This window comes from Silurus aristotelis (assembly GCF_946808225.1).
Source record: "Silurus aristotelis genome assembly, chromosome: 12".
NCBI classification, from domain to species: Eukaryota; Metazoa; Chordata; class Actinopteri; order Siluriformes; family Siluridae; genus Silurus; species Silurus aristotelis.
The window spans coordinates 21,246,781-21,258,521 of record NC_139585.1 but is presented as its reverse complement, the minus strand read 5'-3'; the positions used below and the strand labels follow the sequence as shown (position 1 = coordinate 21,258,521).

Below are 11,741 nucleotides of genomic sequence, written 5' to 3'. Positions count from 1 at the left end.
GGTTTCTCCAGGCCACAGTGACCCTGCTAAATGACTGTTTGGAAAAACTGTGGTACAGTAAGTGTGTTTTGGTCATGTCTAGTCATTACTTTTTTTACTTCTACCCCACATATTTTGGGGCAGCACAACTTCAGTAAAACATGTTTGACATGACATTACATAACTAGACGTTGCACATTTATAACAGAGGTGCCACCTTTGGTAAACTATTACCACAGGGGGGGGGGGGGGGGGGTAACATAGGACGCTTGGGGGGGGGGATCAATAGTACAAAGGAAATTTTACATGAAAATGCTTTTTTTTATAATACTATATTACTTCATAGGCTCATGTAGTTCATGATTTAGTAGTACATTTAGTTCACTATGTATTACTAATATGGCCATAGTCAATATTTTTAAATTTATATATAGTTTACTATTAATGCTTTTTTGTCTAGTAGCTGATGCTGGCTATAAATAAAAAAAAAATTAAATCAATAAAATTTTTGTCCCACTAGCTTGTTTTCAGGTTATTTTTTCAGGTTAATTTGACAACATTAATTTAGAAATAAAAACAACAACACATTATTAGAAACAGGAAATATATTATGAGGATTATGTAAAATGAAAAAATATGAAAAAATTGACAAGCAAATAAACAATTACAAATAAGGCTTAAAAATAAATAAAAGAAGAAAGAATAAAAGTTATAATTAATAATAATAATAATAATAATAATAATAATAATAATAATAATAATAATAATAATAAAAATACTGCTACGAACAACAAACAAAATAAACGAATAAACACCCAAATAAATAAAATAATAATAATAATAATAATAATAATAATAATAATAATAATAATAATAATAATAATAATAATAATACAACTCAGCTTGTTGTTATTGTTGTAGATTATTAAAATTATGTTTTGGGATTAAAGTTTGCGTAACTGAAAACCAAAAAAAATTATATAATTTAATAAATTATTAAATTCAAACAAAAAGTAAAAATAAAAAAAAAATAAAAAGCTCCTATGTAATAAAAAAAAAAAAAACCTCTCGTTTAAATATTTAATCCATTAGCAAAAATAAATCGGTCCAAATAAAATGAACTAAATAAATATTTATTTATATATAAATGATCACAGTTTACTAACTGATAATTTGACGTTAATTAATTTGTAAACACAACTTCGTGTGTATTAATGCTAAAATGCTTATGGTTTATTCATGCTAACTGAATTTATTTTAACCGAAACACGAGCAATAATCTCTTGCAAAATGTTTACTTTAGGAAACCCTATTTACTATTCCATCTTTTTTAATTCATTCATTCTTTCATTTGTTTGTTTGTTTGTTTGTTTGTTTGTTTGAGTATTTATAATTTGTTTTTAATTTGCTTGAATTTAAATATACCAACGTTTAAAAAAAACAATAAAAGAAACATCCACACAAATGAATGAAATGAATTCTATAGTATTTGTTTGTGTCCACGCGCACGTGAACACGCATTTGTTAAGCACTGTTATTAGCATACACTGTTATGTTCATTCTTCTTTGCTTTTGTTTGGTGTTTTGCTGCTTGTATATGTATGAGCATCTCGCCCTGAGGCTAATGGCCTTCAATACACTCAGTCTTTTTAATCAAACCCGGTGACTCCATCATGTCTGCTCTCCTGCTTACAGATACTCCACCATGTTAAGCGTCAGATTCCACAACATCAGTGCAGGAACCCGAGCAGCGCCTGGACACCAGATTCCCTCAGGATTGCGTTCATTCGTATTTAATGAACTGAGTTTTGCATTCGCGTTTTCATTATGTATTAAATACAAGACTGTTCAATTATAAACACTTCGGATAAATAAGTGAAAGGAAATGGATAAATATCTATATATATGTTTCTTTTTAGTAAATATTAATTGTAAGTTTAGATAAGATTTAAATGTCTATATATGTTTATTATTGCCATTAAGACATTAAGACAGAACCCCTAAATGCGTCCATCTATCTATCTATCTATCTATCTATCTATCTATCTATCTATCTATCTATCTATCTATCTATCTATATAATGTGTGTGTGTGTGTGTGTGTGTGTGTGTGTGTGTGTGTGTGTGTGTGTGTGTGTGTGTGTGTGTGTGTGTGTGTGTGTGTACATATATACGTGAAGGTTTGGGTTTTGTGAGATAATAATAATGATGATGATAATGATGATGATAATAATAATAATAATAATAATAATAATAATAATAATAATAATAATAATAATAATAATATATTATCATCATCATCATCATCATCATCATTTTTATACAAAAATGATTGATGCATGATATTAAAAAATGTTTCATGTCAGAGGAAACGCAAAAAAATTAAACCCGTACACGCATTTATCCCTGGCGCGTGTATCTTCTGATGAGTAAAAAAAAAAAAAAAAAACTGGACATGAGATCAGATTTGGATTTATTCATTCTGTAACAACATTACAATAAAAGCACTAGAGAAAAAATCTTCTATAAAAACGCGGGAGTTTATAAACATCGTTTAGTGGTTCTGTTTTATTCACTCACTCGCTCATGCACGCACGCAAACACTCGCACGCGCACGCACGCGCGCGCACACACATACATATACATGTATATATACATATACACAGCTACATATTTTGTACAAACTGATATAACTTATGTCCTGAGTCTCTGAAGCGGTGTGACATTGGGTTGGATGGTGTGTGTGTGTGTGTGTGTGTGTGTGTGTGTGTGTGTGTGTGTGTGCTGGGTAAGTGCACACACGTTGGGGATTATTAAATCTTTCCTCCTGTAAACCAAACAAATAGTCTATTTGTACATGTCTATCCGTAAACATCAATATGAATAAAGAGACTGAGTAAGTAAAATAATTTAAAAGCACATATAATCTGCCTACGCGAGAGGAGAAACAACGTATTCTTCTTGCTCTTCCATTTCTTCTTCTTGTTTTTGCAGGCTGATACTTTTCATCAGTCACTTTTTTTTTCCAGAAGAAAACTTCTTATGCATGTTGTTTTTCTTCTCTCTCTCTCTCTCTCTCTCTCTCTCTCTCTCTCTCTCTCTCTCTCTCTCTCTCTCTCTCTTTCTTGCCTTTCTCTCCCTCACTCTTTCAGTTTATCTTCGTGTAGGCCAGAATCAAGATTATAAAAATAGTCCAGTCCAGTCTCTCTTTTTTTTCCGTGTGTTTTTATATTAAACTCTTGGGGGAGTGAAAAATAAAAATAGAAAAGTCTGTTGGTGTCAGTAGACGCTTTGCGGAGGTCCGGCGTGCTGCTGGTACCACGCGCTGCTGTAGTCTTCCGGGTAGGGCGGCGTCGACGAGCTGAGCGCCACCGGCGTCACGTGACCGCGCACGACCGGGTTTGCGTGCGCGCCGGCGTCCCAGAGCGCGGGCGACGGCGGCGAGTTGCACGACATCGAGTCGCTGGCGTTCGGGCTGTGCGGGATCTCGCCGTTCTTGTAGAGCTTCTTGAACTTGGACCTCCGGTTCTGGAACCAGATTTTCACCTGGTCAAGGAAAAGAGAAAGGAATGGTGATTTATGGGCGGCATTTGACGAATGCAGTGCGGGCGCGTACAGCGTGTGTGTGTGTGTGTGTGTGTGTGTGTGTGTGTGTGTGTGTGTGTGTGTGTGTGTGTGTGAATACAATGAATAATAATAATAATAATAATAATAATAATAATAATAATAATAATAATAAAAATAAAAATAAAAATAAAATAGTAATGAGTAATTAAATACAATTACATAGTTGTTACTTAGCTAAATTACTAATATTTGTGTGTGTGTGTGTGTGTGTGTGTGTGTGTGTGTGTGTGTGTGTGTGTGTGTGTGTGTGTGTGTGTGTTGGTGTGTGAGAGAGAGAGATTAAGTAAATGTGTGTAAAACATTGAAGAAGAATAATAACAATAATATTAATAATTATAAAATAGTAATAATAAATTTGTTGTATTTAGCTAAATATACATTTATGAAACTTCATAAATTATTTAATAATTAATTTATTCACGGATCAACTGACTTTCACGCACCTACATAATACCATCAATTATGTAACAATGTGCACAAATTATATATGTGTGTGTATATATATATATATATATATATATATATATATATATATATATATATATATATAAATACATTTATTTCTAGTATAATTAAATTATAATTAATTATGTATAATTGTCCATTTTCAATGGTGTGTGTGTGTGTGTGTGTGTGTGTGTGTGTGTGTGTGTGTGTGTGTGTGTGTGTGTGTGTGTGTGTGTATACCTGTGTTTGTGTTAAGCCGAGTTGTGCGGCGAGTTCGGCTCTCTCAGGGAGCGCGAGGTACTGCGCCTTCTGGAAGCGCCGCTGCAGCGCCGCGAGCTGGTAACTGGAGTAGATGGTGCGCGGTTTGCGCACTTTCTTGGGTTTTCCGTTCACCATCCGAACTTCAGTCTCCGGCTCCTCTTTCACTGTAAACGAAACAAAACCCATCAAAAACATAGTTGTCAAAGGCGTTAACGATAACATAACGTCTTTAACCTGTCAAACTGGGTCTGAGCTCCATTAAATATGCAATTCCTTAATAATATCTCCAGCAATACCAGCATCTTCAAAATGCTCTTCAGTATGTCCTGCTGAAATATCAGCCCAACAAGTCCAACTGGTCTAGGATGGGTCAAATCGCAAATTCTAAAGCTCCTACCACGGTCATAATTACAGATAATTAATGGTTGGCGTGGCAGTATTATACGCATGCGTCAAATTATTGCCATATTATACCTTTTAGCTGAAGTCTAAACTCCAGTCAAGTTCAAAAAACAAACACAAACAACACGCATATGACCTACAGCCTCATTAACAGAAATTGCATTTATGAACATAGAAATGACATGAAAATCACACAAGAGATGAAAAGTGGTCACATTTTATATTATCTCGCAGGAAGTAGGAAATATTTTCTAATATCTAACAGATTTACAAGGTGAACTTTACTACTTACTTACTACTTTTACTAACCTGTTCAGATGCAATGAGCAGAAGAAGCGTTTGTTATTTTAAATAAATGTTTTAGTATAATATAGTATCAAATATATATTGGAGCCATAATATTATTATTATTATTATTATTATTATTATTATTATTATTATTATTATTATTATTATTATTATTATTACTAGTAGTGGAAGTAGTTAATAACAACAATTATATATATATATATATATATATATATATATATATATATATATATATATATATATATATATATATATATATATATATATATATATAGAGAGAGAGAGAGAGAGAGAGAGAGAGAGAGAGAGAGAGAGAGAGAGAGAGAGGGAGAGAGAGAGAGAGAGAGAGAGAGAGAGAGAGACATTATGTTTATTATATATTAAATCTAATAAAGACTATAGTTCTCAGCACCGGTTTGAGACACAGTATTGATCAATAAGGAATAACCTGTACAAAAATTGTCTAGTCTACTTTGACGTCCTGAATGTCCCACAGAAGATGGGAATAAGAGACATTTTGCTCTCTATGCTGTAAAGAAGTAAACACTTGAAAGGAAGAGCCAAATATTAAAATTTATTAAAAAAATACAAAGGGTGCCAACTCACAGAATAATGAAGTATCTTTTATAATCCTAAACTAATATTAACAGTGTTTTGTATAAGGCTGAATAAACAATTAAGGTGTTCATTCAACACTTGGCTTTGTGTTGTACTCATGCGGAACACACACTGATTCCAGACGCTCCCTGTTTTCTGTTTCATCGCGTTGGTTCGCACGCTGCGCGCATAAACACGGGGGGGGGAAGAAAATACATAAATCAGTAAAAAAAACCAAAAAACAATAGTGCTAAATGTTGCACCCACCTGCGTGTTGGGGCGGTGTGTGTCCGTCTCTGGTGTACTGGCCGTACTGGTGTCGGTACGCGTTGCTGTAAGGGTACTCGGCCTTGGCGCCGTAGGGAGACACGCCGCTCATTGCGCACACGTTAAACTGGTGGTAAGACGCGTTGTGCGGCCCCTGCGCGTACGCCTGACCCGTGTAGTAATCATGGTGGCCTTGGTGCGCTGTGTAGTACCCCATGTCCGTGGCTGAGGACTCAGGCAGTGTAGGAGAGTCCTTGGAGCCCGGGTGGCAGCTCATAGAGCCGGAGAGATCAGCAGAAATGCCGGATAGCTTCCTGTCGTAAGTCGCTCCACTCATCGTGGGGGAATTCAAATAAATTGCAAACGCAAGTAATAATAGAATCGCCGGCTGTAAGGTCCTTCTCCAGCAACAGGTGTGTGTTTAGAGAAAAAAGTAATGAAATAAATGAGAAATGTGGGACGCCGTTAAGGCGAATCCTTGAAAGACTGGAGCTCTGGAGCTCCCCTGTGCTCTTCTCTTCTCTTCTCTTCTCTTTACTTCTCACATGAAGCTCAAGCTACTACTCCCTTAAAGACGACGCAGCGAGTTTGGGAAAGTAAATTATAGGGTGGATGCTGCTCTCTGATTGGTTAAAACACTTCGTCTCTCTCTCTCTCTCTCTCTCTCTCTCTCTCTCTCTCTCTCTCTCTCTCTCTCTCGGAAAAGCCTCTCTCGGTCCTTACACACTCATACACACTCATACACACACACACACACACAAAGGCGCAGTGAATATTTTTGTAGATCTTTTCAGTGGCAGTAGATCATTTTCAGCATCTCCACTAAATGAAAATCGAATCCCTATTCTTGCCTTTTATGTTTAAATTCCTGATGCCAAATGTAGAAACAGAACACTCGGAATGTGAACACTGTGTGTCTCTGCACTTTAAATAAAAAATCATAAACACACACACACACACACACACACACACACACACACACACACACACACACACACAAAACAAGTTACAGTTTTTCTTGGATTCTTTCTCTTGATATCCTGCGCGTGTGTGTGTGTGTGTGTGTGTGTGTGTGTGTGTGTGTGTGTGTGTGTGTGTGTGTGTGTGTGTTTAACCAATAATAAAAACAAGTAATCTCTCCAACGCGTTATTTGCGTTTGTTTTCTCATTCAATTTCTAGTCCCGTGAATATTCAGGAGGACTGTTCGCCTTCGAGACAAGCTCGTGATAGCTCTTGTTTTATTCTATTCTTATTCAGAGACGACTCGAGACTTTGGTTTCAAGGTGAAAGACTTTGAATTAAAAGCCTGAAGGCCAATAGGACATTCCTCTATGTGCTCCTTACACTGAGCCACCTGAGGCGTCTTAACCTATAACACTGAGACAGAAGCACTTTTGGCTTGTAACATGGAGATTTATGCAGAATTCTACTGAAGACCCCGACAAAAGATAATAATACATATATCATAGAGATTATAATATATATAATATAGAGATAATAATACATATATCATAGAGATTATAATATATATAATATAGAGATAATGGAGATTATAATAAATATATTATAGAGATTATAATACATATGTTATGGAGATTATAATACATATATTATGGAGATTATAATACATACTGTACGTTCAGGGAGCACTTACAATGTTTGTTAATGGATTGTGAAGTAAAGTATGTTTATTATTAAATTATTATCATCTATTATATATAATCAAACAATCAAACAAACGTTGCTTATAAATACATTGGATACATTCGATAACATTAAAATGATATTTACTTGCTAGATGATGCCCCTCTACATCATTTAAATGTATAAACTTATTAATACATTTATATTTTTTTATAATGAATGTTTGTAAACAAAACCGGTCTGAATAAATAAACAAACAACAAACTATATAAATAGACACAACAAAACAAAAAAGGAACAAACTAAATAAACAAAACAAATAAAATAGTTATATATTTGTTTGCTTTTTTGTTTTTCCCCTTTAGAAAACAAAACACAAAACACAAAACACAAGGGCAAGAGTATAGGAGGTAACTTACTAATCGCTTCTTACTTTGTAAATTAGCCTGAGTACTATATATATATATATATATATATATATATATATATATATATATATATATATATATATATATATATATATACATACATACAGTATATAGGGGGGGGGGGGGGGGGAAGGAAGAAGAAAAAGAGGAAGGAGAAAAACTGCATTTTTATTTTCAACTTTCCTCAGTAATAAACACCGTCAGCTTCATGCTTAATATAAAGCATAAAAAAAGGTATAAAAACTATTTTGTTGTACTGTTGTGGGAAAGTTGTTCGGTCATCACTTTTTTAGATTCGTTTCTAACGCTATACTGCCTCCCCGTGGTCAAAAACGAAACAATTCGTCACAAACATCACTGCTCCACTGAATCTTACTGGGGTGCTCTCAGAACTGTGAGCTTTCCTACATTATTTGGTAAAGAGTCTTAACAAATTTTTTCTCAAGCCAATAAAACTATAAACATGTTCCGTTATAAGGAAGAAAAAAGCTTCTTGTGAATGATTCAGCAAGATTCTGGTGCAAAGAGCAGTGCATTCAGGAATTCAATGCATTGCTTGTTTCACATTTTGTTTTAGCCTTCTTTAAAAAATTACTGTCACATTGTTTATTTAACCCCGGACGGAAGCCTTTCCTAAGTGCAAAACACAAAATAATACAAGCATTTATTTATTTATTTATTCATCCATTTATTTATTTGTTTGTTTGTTTGTTTGTTTATCTATCTGTTTGTTTGTTTGTTTGTTTGTTTGTTTGTTTGTTTGTTTGTTTGTTTGTTTAAACAAAATTGCATATTTATCACTAATCTGATTTTATTTATTTATTTTTTACTTTGTTATTATGGGAAGTGCAGCTGTAGAGAAAAATTACTTAAACATTTTAGCATAATTTTATCATTAATTATAGCATAAGGCTGCAACATTAAAGATGTAAATACTTTCTGAAGGCACTGTAAATACTGTATCAATTCACCTAATTACTTATTTATGAATAATGATCAATCATTGACTTGCTTGTAAGGAGGAAAAGAGGAAGACCAAGGAAAAGATTTATGGATGTGGTGAAGGAAGACATGCAGGTAGTTGGGGTGAAAGAGGCAGATGTATAGGGCAGAGGGGTATGGAGACGGATGATCCACTGTGGCGACCCCTAATGGGAGTAGCCGGAAGTAGAAGAAGAAAAAGAAGAAAAAGAAGAAAAAGAAGAGGAGGCAGAAGAAGAAGAAAAAGAAGAAGAAGAGGAGGAAGAAGAAAAAGAAAAAGAGGAAGAAGAAGAGGAGGACAATTAACTTGCTTATCTGTTTATTTGTTTATGTGAGAGAACTGGCAACATAATAGATAGATAGATAGATAGATAGATAGATAGATAGATAGATAGATAGATAGATAGATAGATAGATAGATAGATAGATAGATAGATAGATAGATAGATAGATAGATAGATAGATAGACAGACAGACAGACAGACAGGCAGACAGATTTTTTTGCATCCCAGCCTAAACAATCAGCTATTATATATTATTTAAATATTTAATATATATATATATATATATATATATATATATACTACTTCTATTATATTATAATCATATTATATTATAATGTGAACTGTAGACAGCAGGTGGCGCCCTTGCTGTATTTAAGTAATTACAAACAGCGTGGCACACACACACACACACACACACACACACACACACACGCACACACACACACACACAGATCAATACAAACACACACAAACACAGAGAGTATCTAAATCATACTCTATTTGTTGCTCTGTGTGTGTGTGTGTGTGTGTGTGTGTGTGTGTGTGTGTGTGTGTGTGTGTGTGTGTGTGTGTGTTGTTTCTGTCTGTGTCTGTGTTTGTGCGTGTTTGTTTTTGATCTGTGTGTGTGTGTGTGTGTGTGTGTGTGTGTGTGTGTGTGTGTGTGTGTGTGTGTGTGTGTGTGTGTGTGTGTGTGTGTGTTAGGCCTAAAAAAGACGAGTGAGGGACAGCAAGCCTCTCAGTTAAAAAGCTTCACGATTCACTTGCTTTGTTTTGCAGCTCGAGCCTCAAATTTACAGCACATACAAAAAAGCAAATACTTCTTAACGCTTTGGAAGTAATACTAAGAGCCCAGTCCTGCTGCAAGCCCGCAATTATAGGATAAATATACAGTTCCAGCTTTCTGCCAGCTCTTTTGTTGTGAAGATTATAAATTAAAACCCATTTCCTCTTTGTGAATTGTTTCCCTTTACCTCGGAAATCCTCCTGGAAATACGGACAGGAGCAGCTTGGTTCCAGTGTTAGATGATAATCAGTGCCAGAACATCTAAGCGACTTCAGACAGATTTTACTAAGAAGGCAAAACATAAAAGGTTATACGATGAGACACTTTGGCCTCTGGATTGTAAATGGATCATATATTCTGTATGTATACTATATGGACAGCATTTTGGGAACACCTAACCATAAGATTAGTATCTGCTTTCTAAACACCAAAAAAAATACCCATATAACTTCTACTCCTCTGGAAAGATGTTTCACTTGATTTTGGAGTGTGGTTGTAAAGTCAGGTACTGATGCATGTGAGGTGAGGAGGCCTGAGGTGCTGTCAGCAATCCAGTTCATCCCAAAGGTGTTTAGTAGAATTGAGATCAGAGCTCTATAGCATCCCACTCAAGATCTTCCACACCAACAAGTGTAAACCATATCTTCATGGAGGTCTTAATGTGCACATGCCTTCACAGGTTTGCATCTCCTAGTTCAAGTAAAGGGAAAATGTAATGTTACCGCATCCAAAGACAATTGTGTGCCTCCAAATTTGTGGTGAAAGTTTTTGGAAAAATCACACATGCCTGGAAAATCCAGGTGTCCCAATACTTTTTCAGATGTAGTGTATCTTTGCTTGCTAGATACTGTTTGTTTCCAATGCATGAATCCCAATGCTTCCCTATTTATTTGAAATGTTTATTTTGATCTCAAATGAATATGTAACCCAGCCATTAGGGGGGCACAAGCCAGTGCACTCTTAGTGCCGGTCCCAAGCCCGGGTAAATGGGGAGGGTTGCGTTAGGAAGGGCATCCAGCGTAAAACATGTGCCAAATCAAATATGCGGATCACAAATGAGAATTTCATACCGGATCGGTCGAGGCCCGGGTTAACAACGACCGCCACAGGTATCGTTAGCCGACAGGGTACCGGTGGAAATTGGGCTACTGTTGGCCGAAGGAGGAGAAGGAGAGGAGGAAGACGTCTACAGAGACGGCAGGAAAAGGAGCAGTGTAGGAGAGTAGAGGTTCGGGTTGGTACTTTAAATGTTGGTACTATGACGGGTAAAGGGAGAGAGGTAGCTGATATGATGGAGAGAAGAAAGGTAGATATGCTGTGTGTTCAGGAGACCAAGTGGAAAGGGAGTAAGGCCAGGAACATTGGAGCTGGGTTTAAACTGTTTTATCATGGTGTGGATGGAAAGAGAAATGGTGTAGGAGTGATACTGAAGGAAGAGTACAGTAAGAGTGTAGTGGAGGTGAAGAGAGTTTCTGATAGGGTGATGATCGTGAAGGTGGAAGTTGAAGGGATGATGATAAATGTCATCAGTGCCTATGCTCCACAAGTTGGCTGTGAGATGGAGGAGAAGAACGATTGGTGATTGGGGCAGACTTTAATGGGCATGTGGGTGAAGGGAACAGAGATAATGAGGAGGTGATGGGTAGGTATGGTTTTAAGGAGAGGAATGTGGAAGGGCAGATGGTGGTAGATTTTGCTAAAAGGATGGAAATGGCAGTGGTGAACACGTAT

General features: G+C 35.8%; 1 protein-coding gene across 1 annotated transcript; it reads right to left on the bottom strand.

Moving 5' to 3' along the window:
* Window positions 1-2,434: 2,434 nt before the first annotated feature.
* Window positions 2,435-6,833, bottom strand: dlx3b (distal-less homeobox 3b). Its single transcript, XM_083556349.1, has 3 exons — window positions 5,889-6,833; window positions 4,293-4,477; window positions 2,435-3,524 (listed from the first exon to the last, which is right to left on the bottom strand). The coding sequence occupies exons 1-3, from the start codon at window positions 6,223-6,225 to the stop codon at window positions 3,258-3,260; spliced, it is 789 nt and encodes a 262-aa protein (XP_083412475.1). The 5' UTR covers window positions 6,226-6,833; the 3' UTR covers window positions 2,435-3,257.
* Window positions 6,834-11,741: the final 4,908 nt, after the last annotated feature.